The 17522-nt window shown below is 45.0% G+C and overlaps 1 protein-coding gene across 5 annotated transcripts; it reads right to left on the bottom strand.

The window, feature by feature from the left end:
* HINFP (histone H4 transcription factor) lies at positions 1–8156 on the bottom strand. 5 transcript variants are annotated; one of them, XM_090266092.1, is made up of 10 exons: positions 8063–8156; positions 6510–6691; positions 3380–3609; positions 3009–3120; positions 2681–2833; positions 2120–2227; positions 1911–2031; positions 1686–1824; positions 1476–1600; positions 1–960 (listed from the first exon to the last, which is right to left on the bottom strand). In XM_090266092.1, the coding sequence occupies exons 2-10, from the start codon at positions 6679–6681 to the stop codon at positions 552–554; spliced, it is 1569 nt and encodes a 522-aa protein (XP_090122218.1). In that variant the 5' UTR covers positions 6682–6691; positions 8063–8156; the 3' UTR covers positions 1–551. The 5 variants fall into 5 exon arrangements, with proteins under 5 accessions (XP_090122218.1, XP_090122220.1, XP_090122216.1 ...); XM_090266094.1 differs by lacking the exon at positions 8063–8156 and adding an exon at positions 7607–7754 and having other exon boundaries at positions 2120–2197; positions 6510–6714; XM_090266090.1 differs by lacking the exon at positions 8063–8156 and adding an exon at positions 7607–7658.
* Between the last annotated feature and the right edge of the window lie 9366 nt (positions 8157–17522).

The raw sequence follows: 17522 nt of genomic DNA, 5'->3' as shown, positions 1-17522 counted from the left end.
TTAACAGCAAAAGCATCTTTTATTACAAAAAACAAGTGCTACACACATTCAGTGACTCTAGCCCCATCCCTGAGGATAATATGGAAGTCCTTAGGTTGTAGGAGGAACACTTTAGAGGGAAACGGCTGCCTGGTTCACAATGCCTTGGCTGGCTGTGATGAAAAGGGTCACTGCAGGGACTAGTACATGTCATCCCTAGGCCTGAGAAACCCTAAAGACAGGAACGAACGCAAGTTGACTAACGATTTTAATCACTGTCCCAGCATTTCTAGAGGTTATGGTTAAGCCTGGTATTAGCTCTCTACAAGAACAGACACAACCAGGGCATACCCCTCAAAGAATCAAAACTTCTCAGGATCCTAAAACGTGGACTGGCAGAAAAGGAAAGTCCTTAGTCTGCTGACTGATGCAAGCCAGGCCCAGAGTAGACCACACTGCTCTCAGCACCACTCCAAAAGATATCCATTGACAGGGATTGCCCAAAGGGGCCCTGCCACTAGCCTGGCTCAAACCCCAGAAACTGGGTTTGGAATGGTCAGGCTCTACTGCCTTCATATGATCTGGACTTCTGGCTCCTCAGCTATTCCCTGAAGCTTTCCCATGATGCACCCTGAGGGGGAGTCAGAGGCTTGGGGGGACTCTCCCAGGGCTTCAGACAGCACATAGTAGACAATCTCTTGGGCATTGGTCTGATTAACCACATGGATGATGGGACTTGAGGTGTCCTGAGAGGCTGAGAGAGCCGTCCCCTCACCACCTCTGCCCTCTTCTTCTACCTCTTCCTGAGGTCCTGACTCCCCTGGCACTGTTTCTAGAATGATGCTTTGCAGATTGCTCTCATTCAATGATGCTCCCAAGCCTGATCCCTCTTGTGGTTGCTGTAGCAGTTGCTGTGTCAGCTCTACACTTTCATAGCGAACTAGCTGCAGCCGCATGTAGCCATCTTCATGCTCCTTGTACCTGGTGAAGTAGAAGTGCAAAGGTAGCAAACAGGGCAGGGAGCTACAGAAATGGCCTGGAGCTTGGCAAGAAGGGACAAATATAAGGAGTAGAAGCCCTGGGATTCTAGTGATGGAAGCTGAAGACAAAAAAGATATTTATCAGAATATAAAAAAGAGGAAAGGATCATTACTCAAAATGGAAACTTTTATGCAGAGGAGGACATGAGGTAAGGGAAAGAAATGAGAATTTATTCGTGGAGGGTGGGGTCATGAAGCTATGGACCTGGACCCTTAGGCTCTAGTTCTTGTTTTGGCTGCAGGACTTTGAGCACCACTTATTTGGTTTGACACTATGCCTTGGATTCAAAAATCAGAAAAATAATCTTTGCCCCCACTGCTATTCTTGGGGTTCCTTGAGCCTAAATGGAAATGGTGGACATCAAAGCACTATCAAATTCGATGATTTTAACTTGCTGAAATAATATGGAAAAAAAAATGTTGTTAAGTCTAGAGGCAGGGGGAGTTGAGACATACCGAAAACGGGGGTGCCCCGAGGGCCACTTGAACTGGTGTTTCTTGCGAAGATGCACGGTGAGGTTGTTGCCCCTTGTGAAGCATTTGTCACACACATGACATTTGTACCTTGGCTCTGAGTACCCCTGATGGGAAGGGAGAGTGAGGTCAGCTCTTCACCTTGGGCTCCCCACACTTCTGCTAGCCCTTTCCACCACCAGCTCCACTCACTTCATGCACTTTTCGGTAATGTGACTTGATAGAGCAGAGAGCTCTGGCACTGAAGCTGCAGTTCTCAAAATCACACCTGTAGGCTGGCTCCTTGCTATGGGTATCCAGGTGCTTCCGGAGGTCGATTAGATTCTTGCAGCTGCCAGGAGAGGTCAGGACAGGTTGGAGGGCACGAGGTACCCTAGAACACGAGGTCTGTGATTTCTAGCCTCTGGTTCCCCTTACCTGTAGTCACAACAGTCGCATTTAAAGGGCCGGTCCTCGCTGTGGCGAAAGCGTATGTGGTTGCGGAGGGAGGATGGCAGTGGACAGGTCATATCACACAGAGGGCACTTATAGTGGTTCACTGGGAGGAGTAGAGAGGAGGCCGTGATCTGATGGCCAGTGAAACCTTGGAGGGTGGGCAGGGAGGTTGGAGGCGGCCAGCTACTCACCATGGTTACGCATGTGGTCCCGTAAGAGACGCTCAGTGGCAAATCTCTTGGAACAGTGAGAGCACTGGAAGCGTTGCTCTGGGGTAGGGCAGGAAAAGAAAGGGTGGACTGTGGGGATGAAGGAAATGTAGAAAGGAGTACCTGAGAGGGGAGCCACCCAAGGAGACAAGGACAGTTTAGGGAACTACGGGGTGGACATAGTCATGGGATTTGGCATAGAGAATCTGGATTAGAACCCCAGCTTGACCATTTATTATCCATGTGGTCTCAAATTATTTTAAGCTCCTGTGCCTTAGTTTCTTCATCTGCAAAAAGGGGGACAAGAAGTCCACCTCATGGGGCTGTTTATGAGGTTTCACTGAGTTAACTGATAGGACACACAGTAAGCCCTGAAAAATAATGTCTAATAAATCTTAGTCAGCAAAGACTGTGGCAGGTGACTGAGCCTTACAGGTAGATGTAGCCAAATTGCAAATACCTTCAGTGTCCCTCTCCCCTGGAATATGCCAACCCGAACAGTCAGAACAACCCGCACCCATTCCCCTTTTTCTGACTGCTTACGATCCAATGAGGTCTGGCGACGGATGTGATCTAAGAACTTGGTGTTGTTGGCAAACATGCCCCCGCAGGTGGGGCAGGCCACCACCTTCTCCTGGGTATGGCTACGGAGATGCTCACGAAGCTTACAGTGGTCCTTGAAGGTACAGGTACAACCTAGGAAGGAAGACCCAGTTACGCTCCAGTCACAAACCCAAAGAGTAGGTTCCGGTACCCCTAAGTCTCTCTAGACAGCAGCCAACCTCGCCCTGCAGGACCCATCCCTAGCTGCTCTAGCCCCACAGCAATCCCAGGGTTTCTTTAGAGGCCAGAAGTTAAGGAGCGGTCCTACCTTTCCAGCCACACAGCACGACGTGGTTGTCTTTACCAGCTGCTTTGTATTCACAGCACAGGCTGTGCGCTTCCACGTGCCGATAGAACCATTCAGGATTGTCAAAGGAGCTCTGTGCCAGGAGCAACTTGGGGTAAGGATTGAGGGTGGGTGGAGGGACTCTTAACCTAGGTGTCCAAAGGGGGCTTCTTGGCTCTCTCCCAAATTAACTTGGTGGGGATGGGAACATTTGAGCAAGGGAGCTACCCAGAAATAAAGGACAGATACTAGCAGGAATCTTGGGAATATAGGGGATTGCAGAAAGAGTCAAGGCATCTTGAGTTAAGATCTGCAACTTCCTTCCACCCCTATTACCAGCACCACCTGCTGACCTCACAGTGTTCCCACAGACACAGGAAGTGGTCAGGGATGTCAGGGATGATGTTGCGGCTGTGGAAGTCCAGGATGCAGGGGCTGAGGTCGGCCTGGCTCTGCAGGGCCTGCAGCCCCCACTGTTTCAGCTTGGTGTGGTAGCAGTGGAAGTAGACATGGCGGACAAGATCAGCAGAATTGTCCAGAGAACAAAAGCCACACTCCTGCCATAAGCAGGAAAATTCTTCCTCTGTGGAAAGGGGTTTAGAAATAAGAGCGATACTTTCCAATGTTTAGTTCTCCTTCCACCTGTGGCACTTAGCAGCAAGTGAGAAGGCTGGACTCTGACCAAATTACCAGGAATTCATTCAGCAAATACCAGTGCTGGGGATGTAATGAGTAGAGTCCCAGTCTTTGACCTTACATAGCTTTCAGCCAGGGAGAAGAAAAAAAAAATTAATCAAATAACCACATGTATAAATATAAAACTGTAACCAATCATAAGTACTATGGGGGGGATGTGGCATGGTACTATAAAATAAACAGAATTTGAGATAGACAGCTGTCTTGGAAGTGCCCGAGTTGATATCTGAAGGGGGAGCATTTATAAACTAGGTGGGGAAGTGTGGTGTGTGAAAGACCCAGTGCCAGAAACTCAGAGGCAGCAGGTATGACAGGCATGCACTACACTGGCTGAGTTTCTACTACAGTAGTCCCTCTCTATATTGCAGTTCACTTATCGCGGCCTCACTGTATCGCGGGATTTTTAAAAATATATTTATTTATTGCAGATTTTTTGCTATATTGCGGGATTTTGCAGTACTGTATATGTATGTTGTTAAAGTTACGTAGGTTTTAAAGTGTAGAATATGTTTAAGAACATAAGTAGTGTTTATAAAAGTGTGGAAAAGGTTAATAAGGGAGTGGGAAAGGTTAATAAGGGACTTGGAACGGTTTATAAGTGTGTGGGAAGCGTTTATAAAGCCTTAAAATATATATAAATACTAAAATAAATGTAAGGTTCCTATTTTGCGGATTTTCACTTATCGCAGGTGGGGGGGTGGGGTCTAGAATGTAATACCCACAGAAGTGAGGGAATATTGTATTCCCTGAGGAAGATGCTGCCTCCCAACCAAATAACAAAGCCTCCTTTCCCCATATTCTGCTTAAGATCTGTCTTCTTCATGAAGGTCCATCAACTATTCCAATGTACTTCCTATCTTTCAAGCATGTCTCTCAGTACTTTTTTTTACAGGTATACTTGTTTTGAAAAGTAGGTACTTTTTAAAATATAATAATCCCCTAATTTCTCTTTTGTGTAAACATCATTTGACTTTTGAAACTATTAGTTATATAGTTCAATCACTAGACTTTAAGCAGAATTTGAGGAGAGCTCTCTCTGTACTTTCTATAGAACAGTTTTTCAAACTGTGTTGTGACCTATTAGTGGGTGGTGAAATCAATTTAGGGAATTGCAAACCGCTTTTTTTCTCTTAATGAAAGAGTATAAGATAGAACACTTCAGTGAGCATTTAATAAAAAGCAAGTATTTTTTCAAGGATTCTTTTTTTTTTAAAGATTTTATTTATTTACTTTTTAGAGAGAGGGTAAGGGAGGGAGAAAGAAAGGGAGAGAAATATTAATGTGCGGTTGCCTCTCACACATCCCCAACTGGAAACCTGGCGCACAACCCAGGCATGTGCCCTGACCGGGAATTGAACCAATGATCCTTTGGTTCACAGGCCAGTGCTCAATCCACTGAGCCACATGAGCCAGAGCTCAAGTATTTTTTTAACTTTTTTGTACAGGGTTGTATTGTAAAATATATTCCTAACTGGTGATCACAGTAAAGAGAAAGAGAGAAACACTACCAGGGAGTGAAAAAAGCAGCTGGAAAATAGCTTGTACAATATAAAAATAAAATAAGGCATGAAGGCCAACTACTATCATGAATAACACCGTGACAGTCCAGACCAGGAAGTTCATGACCAGCAGACTACTTCAGTGGAAACAAATGGTCATTGACGCCCTTCAACCTGGGAAGGCAATAGTACCTAAGACAGAAATTCAGGAAAAACTAGCCACCAAATGTCACCTTTATGTTCTGTTTTAGAATCCATTTTGGTGATGGCAAGACAACTGTCTCTGGCATGATTTATGATTCCTTAGATTACCCAAAGAAAGATGGCTCAGTGGATTGAGTGCTGGCCTGCAAGCCAAAGGGTTGTTGGTTTGATTCCCAGTCAGGGCACACCTGGCTTGCAGGCCAGGTCCCCCGCTAGGGGCTGTGTGAGAGGTAACCACACATCGATGTTTCTCCCCCTCTCTTTCTCCCTTCCTTCCCCTCTCTCTAAAAATACATAAAATCTTTAAAAAGAAACAAAAAATGAACCCAAACATAGACTTGTAAGGAATGGCTTGTATTATATGAAGACCTCAAGAAAACAAAGAAAGGAATGCAAGAACAGAATGAAGAAAGTCAGGGGACAGCAAAGGTCATTGCTGATGCTGTAAAAAATGAACTGGAGCTCAGACAACAGAAGGAGTAAAGATTCTGCAGTGACTTTATCTGTGCTGATTATGCATATTTTCATGAGAGGATGAACACACTAAGAATTTTTACGTGCCTGGTTGTTTGAAACAAAAAAAATTATCTAATTTGTGTATATACATGTAGGAAGAAGTCAAAAAGAATGTTCGCAAAAGTACTGTAATTGCCTTTTGATAGGAAGATGGCAGATGCATTTTAAAAATCGTTGTTGAGCCCTGGCTGGTGTGGCTCAGTGGATTGAGTGCCGGCCTGCAAACTGAAAGGTTGCTGGTTTGAGTTCCAGTCAAGGCACAAGCCTGGGCTGTGGGCCAAGTCCCCAGTTGGGGGCATATGAGGGGCAACCACACATTGATATTTCCCTCTATTTCTCCCTCCCTTCCCCTCTCTCTAAAAATAAATAAATAAAATCTTTAAAAAATAAAAGCCCTTGTTGAATGAGTTTTCCATAGGAAGACTACCATGTGTCCATAAACAAAAAAAGCACAATTTGGAAATTAAATGACTACTCTCCCAGGCTGCCTTCTCCCTCTGCAGAAAGGAAAGTCAGATTTTCCACTTTCCTTTGGGTTCTTTCCCCTTCCTATATCCTGCTACCTTACCCAGAGGATCCTCCTCTTCCTCTTCCTCCCCTGAGCTCTGCAGGTACTTCTGCAGGTGCTGAGTGACATGCTCGCAGAACTCCTCCATGGCCGAGCACACAAAGGAGCAGGACCCCCATTCACACTGTAGCCCCAGTTTCTCCTTTCGGGGGACTTTCCCAGGGGGCGGCATGGCCTTCACCCTAGAGAAGGAAGAAATCCACAACTGCATGGATTACACCCCACTGTAGCTAGGGATAAACATCTGGGCAGGCAGCCTACTTAGAACCAGCAGGTGTTCTTCCAGTGACCTGTGGGAAACAAGTGTGCTTTTTCAATAAGGATGGAATAACAGTTCCTCAAAACTGTGGAAGCCGTCTGGTGTTTTTGGCAAAGGAGAGCAACACACTAATATTATTTAGCACACATCAAGCACTGAGCCAACAACTTTAACAGACATTTTCTCATAAAGCTTCAGAACAACCCACCAAGGAATTATTTATATGGGAGGCAGAACAAAGCTCAGGTTCAAAGAGATGGCTTTGGAGAAGAACCAGAGTTCAAATTGCATGACCTTAGCCAATTAACTTAATCCTTCTACTCCTGAACATTGTCGGCCTCAAAATGGGGTACCAAATTCTTTTGTTTTTAATTTCATACTTACTACATGCCAGGCACCATACTAAGCACTTTATTTACATCATGTAATTTAATCACCTCATGAGGTAAGTACTATTTTTAATGTTAAACACCTCAGTTTCCCAAGTAGCATGGGAATAATTATGCCCATCTCGTTGAACCAAACTACATAATAGATATTAAAGTACTTAGCACATAATAAGTATTAAAATATTTAGCATAAGACACCGCTAGAACTCAACAAATGTTAGCTATTCGCATCCTGGCTCCTTAAGGTGAGATAATCTAAGCAGTAATTCTACAAAAAAAGGTCAAAAAAGGGCAACCCGAGGGATCCTTAACACCTTTCTTCGGGAATCATAATAAGAAGCAATCACTAAATGGTTAGGAGTAGACATAGTAACGCAAGGTACCGAATGAACCCTGAATGGTACTCAAGGTAAGGAGGGATCCAGGTTCTGAACCTTCTAAAGACTCACAATTTGCTGAAGAGGTAAGACTCCGACGTGTGAAGACAACGACCAAAACAAAGCGCCGATGAGGGAAATCAGGACAGAGAGAAATTCCAGTGGGTCGGCGAGGTCGGAAAGGCTTGCTGGGGACCTGGTCCCTGGAAGGACCGGTAGAACTCAGAGAGAAGGAAGGAGACCGTCCCGCGGGTAAAAGCTCTCCCTCGCAGCCCCTCAGGATTCCCGAAACCCTTCAATCTAAGGTGTGGCGGTGACCGAGTTACAGCGGCAACGAAGGGCCTGCGGGAAAGCTGGGAGGTTCGAGCCAGGGTTAGGGGCTCGGGACGCGGCAGGCGACAGGCCAACCAGCGTGGTCGAGCTGCAAGAGGAAGCCTCTCTGAGGCTACGCGGAAAGAGCCTGGCCTAAAAGCCAACCCGGTGTTCAACCCCCGACGCTGTCCCGCCAAGACGGAAGCACCAGCTTACCAGCATCCCTCGCTTTCCCGAGTCCTTCCAGTTCTCCTTCCACCTCAGGCCATTTCCGGGAGGGCGCTAGCGCAACATCCAGCGACAGCCAATTGCCGCTCTCGTATCCCTCTAACAGCCAATGGCCGCTGCAACTGACGGAACCAGTGAGCGTCAAAACACGGAAGGGGCGGGATTAAGAGGAGGGATATTGCCGGGAAAGGTAAAGTGGTGGGCGCCGCTGCGTTCCTAGGAAAACGCAGGCAGGGATCCCGAAGGCCGAATTCCCCAGCAGCGCTGGCTTGGCGCACGGCCCACAGTGGACATGCGCAGGGCTCTAGATAAGTGCAGAATGGGGTCTTCCCTCTTCCTTTGGCTAACTGCATTAGCTGGCTGCATGGGCAGCGAAAAGGAGAAGGAGGGGTGCCAAGCTGGGTGCCCAGTGCTGTCAGCCCTGCTCAGCCGAAACTGCATTCCCAACTCTATCCTTCATCCTCTCTTAAATATTGGCTTTCCTGAGCCAGCCTCTCTGCCTTAACAACTCTGCTTCCTGTGCTACCAGGCTCGGTGAAAAACCACGTTCTCAGTAAATATCCAGCCACTCTGTTAAGTTAGGAACCCGGCAGTCGTCCCTGATTCCTCCCTCACTGGTCACTTCAGTCTATTATCACGTCCTGTGAATTCTACCTTCCTAAACTCTAGATCTCTCAAATTCATTCCCCATTCTTCATCTACTCCGCCTCTCTCCAGATTAAATAAACTAGAAGTAAATGCTTTAGCCTAATGTCTACCCTAACCTAACTGCTTCCCTCCAAATCAATGATTTTCAACTGGTGTGCTGCAAGAATTTTCAAAACATGCAATACCTGACTATAATAGGGGCACTGACTTCTTTTCCCTTAGAAACAGCTGCCCTGACTGGGTAGCTCGGTTGGAGCATCAACCCAATACACCGAAGTTGCAGTTCAGTCTCCTTAAGGGGCCTAGTTAAAATTCTACCAGTGGCCGCAACTAGTCACCCTGCCCACTGCATCACAGGCCACAGTCAGGGATTTAAAAATAAGGTGGCGGGACTTCCGGCCAAGATGGAGGCCTAGACCGACATGCTGCATCTCCCTCCACTACTAAGAAAGAATACAACTACCTCAAAAGTAGAGACAACCACTAGTTCCAGATAATCAAGCTGCATGGAAGTCCAACAAAGATATAAAGAAGAAATACTCATCTAGACAGGTAGGAGGGGTGCAGCTGGAGTGGAAAGGACACGATGTGGTGGCGGAGGCAGTGGCAGGCCTGCAGAAAGCATAGTCACATGTTTTAAAAAGTAGGGATGGACACCTGGGGAGCGCTTCCAGCACCAGACCAGACCATGCAGCTCACAGTTCTAGTGCCAGAGAACATAAAGCTTCATTGCTTCTGACTGTGCAAACCAGTAGGGGTTGGGGCAGAAACTGCTGGTCTCTCAGCAGAGTCCACTTGTTTAAAGGGCCCTCACGGTCCTAGAACATCCACAGACGCACCCACTCTAGGAACGACAGCCAGGGCAACAACTAGAGAAGCATCAGTCCCATATGGAAGTGAGAGAAGTGCCTGGAAAAGGGGCAAGTGCTGAGCAAGTGGCATTGTTCCCTCTCATATCCATCCCCCACACACAGCACCACAACATGGTGAAACAGCTCCCCTGTACTGACGAATACCTAAGGCTCCGCCCCTTACAATGTAACAGGTGCAACAGCTCTACCTAGGACACAGAGGCAAATAAACACAGGAGCCTATCAAGATGAGTAGACAGAGAAGTATGGCCCAAAAGAGGGAACCGATCGAGGTTCCAGTGTGAGAATTAAGCAACGAGGAGATAGCCAACCTAACAGACATACAGTTCAAAACCCTGGTGATAAAGATGCTCACAGGCCTTGACAGATATGCTTAAGTATGGCAAACGCATAAAGGAAGAAGTGAAGGCTATGCTAAATGAAACAAAAGAAAAACCACACGAAACCAATGGTGAAGGGAAGGAAACTGAGGTTCAAATCAATTATTTGGAATATAGTGGGGTGGGGGGAGTCAACCAGTACAGAATGAAGAAACAAGAATTGAAAAAAATAAGGAGAGGCTTAGGAACCTCTGAAACAACTTTAAACATGCCAACATCTGAATCAGGGGTGCCAGAAGGAGAAGAGGAAGAGCAAGAAATTGAAAGGTATGTGACAAATAATGAAAACTTCCCGAATTTGGCAAAGGAAATAGACATACAAGTCCAGGAAGCAAGCTTGACCCAAAGAGAACCACACCAAGACACATCATAACTAAAATGCCAAAGGTTAAAGAGAGAATCTTAAAAGCAACAAGAGAAAAGCAGATAGTTACCTACAAAGGGATGCCTATAAGACTATCAGCTGATTCTCAAAAGAAACTTTGCAGGCAAGAAGGGACTGGCATGAAGTATTCAATGTGATGAAAAGCAAGGACCTACATCCAAGATTACTCTATCTAGCAAAGCTATCATTTGGAATGGAAAGGCAGATAAAGTGCCTCCCAAACAAGGAAAGCTAAAGGAGTTCATCATCACCAAGCCATTATTATATGAAATGTTAAAGGGACTTATTTAAGAAAAAGAAGATCAGAACTATGAACATTAAAATGACAACAAACTCACAACTATCAACAACTGAACCTAAAAAATAAAAATAAAATCCAACTAAGCAAACCAGAATAGGAACCAAATCATAGGTATGGGATCATTTGGAGGATTATCAGCAGGGAGGTGGAAGGGGGAGAAATGGGGAAATGGTGCAGGGATTAAGAAGCATAATTGGTTGGTACAAAATCGACAGGGGAAAGTTAAGAATAATATAGGAAAGGGTGAAGCCAAAGAACTTATATGCACAACCCATGGACATGAACTAAGGGGGGCGGGATTGCTTAAGGGAAGGGGAGTACTGGGCATAGGGGATCAAAGGGAAAAAAATTGGGACAACTAACAACAGAATCAATAAAATATACTTAAAAATAAAAAATGAAAATAATGTGATAGGCATTTTGGGGGAGAGAATCATGCAGCTTTGAAAGGGAAGGGAGAACTCCATGCAGTTTACAAGGAAGCTGGGAACTCCACATGGCTCTGTATTAAGAACTGGAAAACACCTCGACACAGGCAAAACCTCCCCAATCAGGCTCAAATGATTGGGAGCTGCTGGTAAAACTGAACTGTGTCTGGGAAGTAGGGAAACAGTATCTCTGACTCTTCTATTCTAAAACTAGCCTGGTTTGGCAAGGGGAGGGAGAACTATGTGTTTGTGAGTGTTTTAAAGAAAATAAGACAACAGCAGAAACCAGCCATTAATCTAAGTCTGTATAACCTTTGAATAAACAATTCCTTTTCTTTTCACCAAACTCTGGTATTAAGAGTTGTGCTTCTGGCAGCAGGCAATCGAGCTCCTCGTAACTGAACAGCCTGTGGGTTCCATTTCAATCGGGGTAGCCCATGGGTTCTGTTACATCTGGACCCTTCAACGTCTAGGTCCTGCAAACTTCTCCAGCTATGTCTTGAGTCCTTCTCTAACTCCACTTCCTGCTCTCCAACCCCAAATTTCTTTTAGTTTCTCCAACACACCTAGCCAGTTGCCTCTTAAGTCTCCTGCCTTGTAATTGCTGTTTCCTCTCCTTGAAACAACTTCCACTTCTCCCCCTCCCGCATGTACTTGTCTGATTCCAATTCACTTTTTTTTTATTGGTTTTAGTGAGAAAGAGAGAAACATCAGTTTGTTGCTTCACGTATTTATGCATTCATTGATTGCTTCTTGGAGATTGAACCCACAACATTGGCATATCCAGACGATGCTCTAACCAACTGAGCAACCCAGTCAGGCCCCTACTTATTTTTCTGGTCTCAGTGAACATGCTTTTGTATATATATAATTTCTATTTTGTCTTTAAAAAAAAAATTTTATTTACTTATTTTTAGAGAGAGAGGCAGGGAGAGAGAAAGAGAGGGAGACACATCTCTTGGAACCCACAACCCAGGCATTTGCATTGACCAAGAATCAAACTGGTAACCCCTCACTTTGTGGTACAATGCCCAACCATCTGAGCCACACCAGCTAGAACAGTAAAGATGTTTCTTTTTCCAAGAAGTTATCCTTTACATCACTTTCCTGTATTTCCCCATTACAGTTCTATTGTTATTGTAAAAGTCAGTCTGGGCACCAGGGGAGTTTCCGTCCATTGGCCAAGATGGCAAGGGGAGGTTCTTATACTGAGCAGGCTGAAGCTAGAAACCTGAATGGACAGGGCCCAAACACAAGTGGAAAGCTAAAAAGATAGATGGACAGGGCCCTGAGCACGAACATCAAAAGCTAGAAAGATAATTGAGTTAGGGGGAAAAATTCCCCTCCTTCTCCCTATGAGAACTGCGGACTTCAGCAGGAAGATTGAGATGGCCTTTGAGACAGGAATCTACCATTCTCCTAGGCTGAATGGCACCTGCATAACCTCTTTCCTTTGACACCAGCACCTGCCTCATGAGTTTGGCTTTTGTGGCAAGAAACAGCCAAATCTCTGTGTTTTTTTTGTTTGTTTGTTAACAGTTTTGGCAATTCCAGAAGGGACAGCATGGAGAGCCAGGCTAGGGTCACAACAGCTTGTGGCAGGTCAACCCTGGAAGACTGAGACCGTGGGGGTTTCCCAGCATCCACCAAGAGCTTTTCTCAAGGAGTTTCCCTTCACTCCTGCTCAAGGCTTCAGCCACTGGAAACACCTGGCTGGTGAAAGAAAACGGGTCTGGGGAAGAAATGAACTCCAAGACTGGATAAGTTGAACTGGTGTGCATATTGGGGGTCCTCTATCCCTGCCACTTGGGCCTTGTGCCATTTGGGCTTTGTCCCAATTGGGTCCAGTTAGGACCATTTGCAGCACCGGTTGGCAGACTGTCTGTCCCTGCTGCTTGGGCTTTGTGCCACCTGGTCTTTGTATCATATGGACTTTGTGCCAATTGGTTCTAGTTAGGACCATTTGTGGTACCAGTTGATAGGCTATTCCTACCACTTGGGCTTCATCCCATTTAGGTCTGATTAGGATCACTTGTGGTATCACTTAGCAGAAGATAAAAACACTAAGACTTGCTTGTGAGCACTCATTTAGAATAGTGGAATTGTGGATTCAAGTTTTGTTTATATGTTCCTACGTGTTTCAGGTCTTGTCATGTTTATGGTTTGGGGCTTGTTCTTCCATGCCATCAGGGGTTCTGTTTCGACTCCTGAAGGGCCCACTAAGCCGAATTTTAACAGATTGATCCATGTGCAACTTTTTTAAAAAAGATTTTATTTGTTTTTAGAGAGAGGGGAATGGAGGAAGAAAGAGAGGGACAGAAACATTGATGTGTGAGAGATACATCTATTGGTTGCATCTTGCTCGCCCCCAACTGGGGACCTGGCCCACAGCCCAGGAATATGCCCTGCCTGGGAATCAAACGGCGACCTTTTGGTTCACAGGCCAGCACTCAATCTGCTGAGCCACACCAGACAGGGCCATGTATAACTATTATCCAGTGTCTAAGAAGGAATTGGTTTTCTATTGTAACACTGCTTGGCCTGTGTACACTTTAGACTATAGGGGGAAGTGGCTCCTTAGTGGTTCCATAAATTACTACACCATCATACAATTGGAATTGTTTTGCCAAAGGTCAGGGAAATGGGACAAAATCCCTTTTGTCCAGGCGTTTATGTCTTCATACAATAAGGATTTGGCAAAGAGAGGGAACCAACTAATGATAGAGAGAAGGAAATTGGCTTCAAAACCTCTCCCTGATAGTAAGACACAGGAAGAAAAGGAAAATGAGGAAATGAGTCTCTGTAATGTCCTGAACACAGGGAACCCAGGATTAGCAACAGAAAGATTTTCCCCACCACCATCCCTACTGCTAGACATGCCTGAAATAAGGCCCAGAGGGGCAACAGCCCCACCCCTGTATGGTGAAGGAATGGTCTTCCCCTCAAAGGCCAAGAAGGGCACCCAATTTGGCCAGGGAGCATCTCTATCTAGAGCAGGACAATTCCCTTTGAGGCAACACCCTAGAGGTGGAATGAACCAGGGAGGACAGCCTGTTGGCTACTATTGGGCCCATACTCCATTTTCCACTTCAGATTTACTGAATTGAAAGAATTTCAACCTTTCATATAGGGATTATCTCAGAAAATGGCAGATGTTATTTTTGCCACTCATCATCCAAACTGGGCAAATGTACAGGCTCTCCTTTACATCCTGCTAATGGCAGATGAAAGGAAGCTAGTTATAAATAAGGCTAATGAAGAGGCTCAGTGCCTCCACCAAGAGAATCCCAAAAAAATGTCCAGCCCAGTTGGGGTGATTCCCTTGACAGAGCCCAACTGAGACCTGAATAGTGGGGACCTAGCCTTCCTAGAACATTACAAAAGGTGCATATTGGAAGGGGTTAAGAAAGGGGGGCCTAAAAAAAAAAGAGCCTGAATATGATACAGGTCATTCAACAGAAACCTTCTGAATTTTTAGAAAGGATCTATCAGACCTATCCAAAGCACACTGATGCTGACCCACAGGCACCAGAAAATGTCTGAATGGTAAACATGACTTACCGGGCAAAGTGCGCCAGACATCAGAAGAATGCTACAACATTTAGATGGGGCATAGGGAATGAACCCCTCCTAGCTGGTGGACATAGCCTTTAAAATTTATAATGCCCAAGAAACAAGGAAATTAAAACAGGTCACTGTTTTCTTAGAAACAGTGCAGGGAAACCAGAAGGATAGGCATGACCCAAAAGGAAATGGGGAAGACTCACTAGGTGCCAATCAATGTGCCTATTGCAAAGAAGAAGGCCATTGGAGAAAGGACTGCTGGGAACTCAAAAAGAAAAATAGAAAAGAACCACACCAGGTTCTAACACTATTGGAACAGAAAGGAGGGTATTGGCTGATGGCAGGGAACGTGAGAAAAAATCAGACCATTTTATTAGACAACCCAAATGTTACCTTACACCACTACCTTAAACCCAGCCACCCTACTCCTGGACTCTGAGGGAGGCTCAGACCTCCTGCATGATTGCTTGGAAATTATTGACCAAGTTTATTCCAGCATACCAAGATGTATTGGACCAGCCAGATAGAACCTGACTGGGAATTATATACAGATGGGAGCAGCTTCATGGAAAATGGTCAGCAATGAGCTGGGTACATGGTAATCACCATAGACAAGGTAATATTGTAGAAGCCAAGCCCTTGCCATAGAAACCTCAGCACAAAAGGCTGAACTAATAACCCGTACCAGAGCCTTAGAATTATCCCTGGGGAAGAATGTTAACATCTAACACTGCCTCTAAATATGCCTTCATGGTAGCCCATGCCCATGAGACAATATGAAAAGAAAGAGGGCTATTTACCTCAGGGAATAAGGTTATCAAAGATGAAAAACAGATTTTAAAATTGCTAGAGGCAGTGAACCTACCTAGCCAGATTGCCATGCATTGTCCAGGACACCAGAAAAATGGTTCCCAAACAAGTCAGGGAAATCAAACTGCTGAGAAAGCAGCAAGACAAGCTGCCCGAGAGCCGTCACTTCTTGGGGCTTTAATTCCATATCTGGACTTGTCAGAAATTAAACCCCATTACACAGAACAAGATGAGGAATAGGCACATGCATGGGGATTCTCTAATACTGACCCTAATTCCATATGGAAGCTCAACCCACATGGTATGATCTTACTCCCTAAAGCTCTAGTATATCCCATCCTCAAAAACCTATATGAAGGGACCCATTATGGAAGGGATGCTTTAATGGACCTCATTAGAACACAGTTGAAGGGCCCTCATTTACAAAGAACCATTCAGAAGATTATTCAAACATGTCAGATACACACCAAAACAATCCTAAGACAGAACATGCCCCAACAAGAAAGAAAGTACAATATAAAGGGATATGCACATTGAAGACTGACAAGTTGACTTTACACAGATGCTTAAAATCATAGGAAACTTAAGTTTTTGTTAGTTTTTGTAGACACTTTTTCTGGATGGGTAGAGGCATACCCCATTAGAACTAAGAAGGCAACTGAGGTAGCAAACCTTTTACTCAAAATAATAATCCCTAGGTCTGGACTCCCTTATAGCACTCAAAGTGACAATGGACCATTGTTCCCTTCAGAAATCTCCAAGAAGATAGCACAAGCACTACAGATTCAATGGAAACTACATGCATCTTGGAGAAATTAATCTATAGGAAAGACCCTGGTGAAAATATGCCAGGAAACACATTTGAAATGGGATCAGGAACTCCTGGTTGCCTTGCTCCTGATTAGGGTAGTACCTCAAAGTGGGCTTAAGTTAAGCCCTTTTGAAATAGTTTATGGGGGACCCTTCCAAGTTTCTGTTTTAGGAACACCCCCTTTAGATTTAGAATGTGAATCAAAAATCAAACAATATGTACAACTTCTAGGGCAAACACTAACAATTCTGCACAAGTTTGTTCATTGCAGGCCCATCTACCTGCTTGATGAGTTCTTATATCCATTCCAGCTGGGAGACTGAGTCTTACTAAAGATGTGGAAGACTCGAGGTCCTGAACAGTAGTTAGCTGAGCAATGGAATGGTCCCTATGACATCCTGCTGACAACACACTCTTCCCTAAAGCTCATGGGAATCAAGCTTTGGATCCACCACACATGGATAAAGTGGGTGCCACCTGAAGAGGACTTGGATCTTGCTGCTGTTAGTGATACTACAAGGGAAAGCTGGACCTGAACTCCTAAAGGAGATTTAAAGTTCCTCTTTCAAAAGGGGACAGTGCCTCCCAAAGCTAAGTGATAATGTTTCTTTTTATTTTATTTTCTATTTCCCAGACAGTGGCTTTCTTAGCAAATTTATTCTGCTGTTGGGTATAATACCACTGCTCAAGGTTAGATCATGAGGATCCTTCAGTCTCTCCAGTTTCTGATTTCACCACAATTCCCCTGCACTACTAGACATACCCCTCACTAAAAACTTGTTTTTCTGCACAACAGGTCTTGCTTTGGAAGCCTATCTGCAACACCATCTCTTAAACCATGAAGCAGTCTACCAGCTTTGCTTGTTTAGCAGTGTCATCCTTGAGACACCTCATGTACCGCCTTCCAAAGACAGCAATCCTTTTCCTTTATGTAAAGGCTTCCCTTCATTCCTGACCGCCACTTCCTTTATTAGATAGTGAGAATTTCTGGACCCAGAGATAGGCAAGACTATGTCCTTTGCCAGCAGGAAGTAATGACAGAAGAATGAGACCTTCATCTATTTACCATTGTAATCTTACAAGGGTCCAGAGTTTTGAAGGAGGAGACGTTACTGTAAAACAGTCAGCTGGAGCCCCACGGGAGTCTCCACCCATTGGCAAAGATGGTGGCAGAATGAGGTTCTTACACTGAGCATGCTGAAACCTAGAAATATGAATGACAGGGTCCAAGCTTATGTGAAAAGTTAAA

This window comes from Furipterus horrens, unplaced genomic scaffold (assembly GCF_987537825.1).
Source record: "Furipterus horrens unplaced genomic scaffold, mFurHor1.1.pri manual_scaffold_2, whole genome shotgun sequence".
Taxonomy (NCBI): Eukaryota; Metazoa; Chordata; class Mammalia; order Chiroptera; family Furipteridae; genus Furipterus; species Furipterus horrens.
The sequence above is the reverse complement of the archived record's forward strand: the minus strand, read 5'-3'. Positions and strand labels throughout refer to the sequence as shown.

Excerpts from the sequence above, each read along its gene's own strand:
- HINFP (XM_090266092.1), bottom strand. The coding sequence starts at position 6,681 with ATGCCGCCCCCTGGGAAAGTCCCCCGAAAGGAGAAACTGGGGCTACAG. Across the intron at positions 2,228-2,680 it reads TCGCCAGACCTCATTGGATC|TCCACCCTTTCTTTTCCTGC; the intron begins GTAAGCAGTCAG and ends TCATCCCCACAG. Across the intron at positions 961-1,475 it reads TCGGGGCACCCCCGTTTTCG|GTACAAGGAGCATGAAGATG; the intron begins GTATGTCTCAAC and ends CTACTTCACCAG.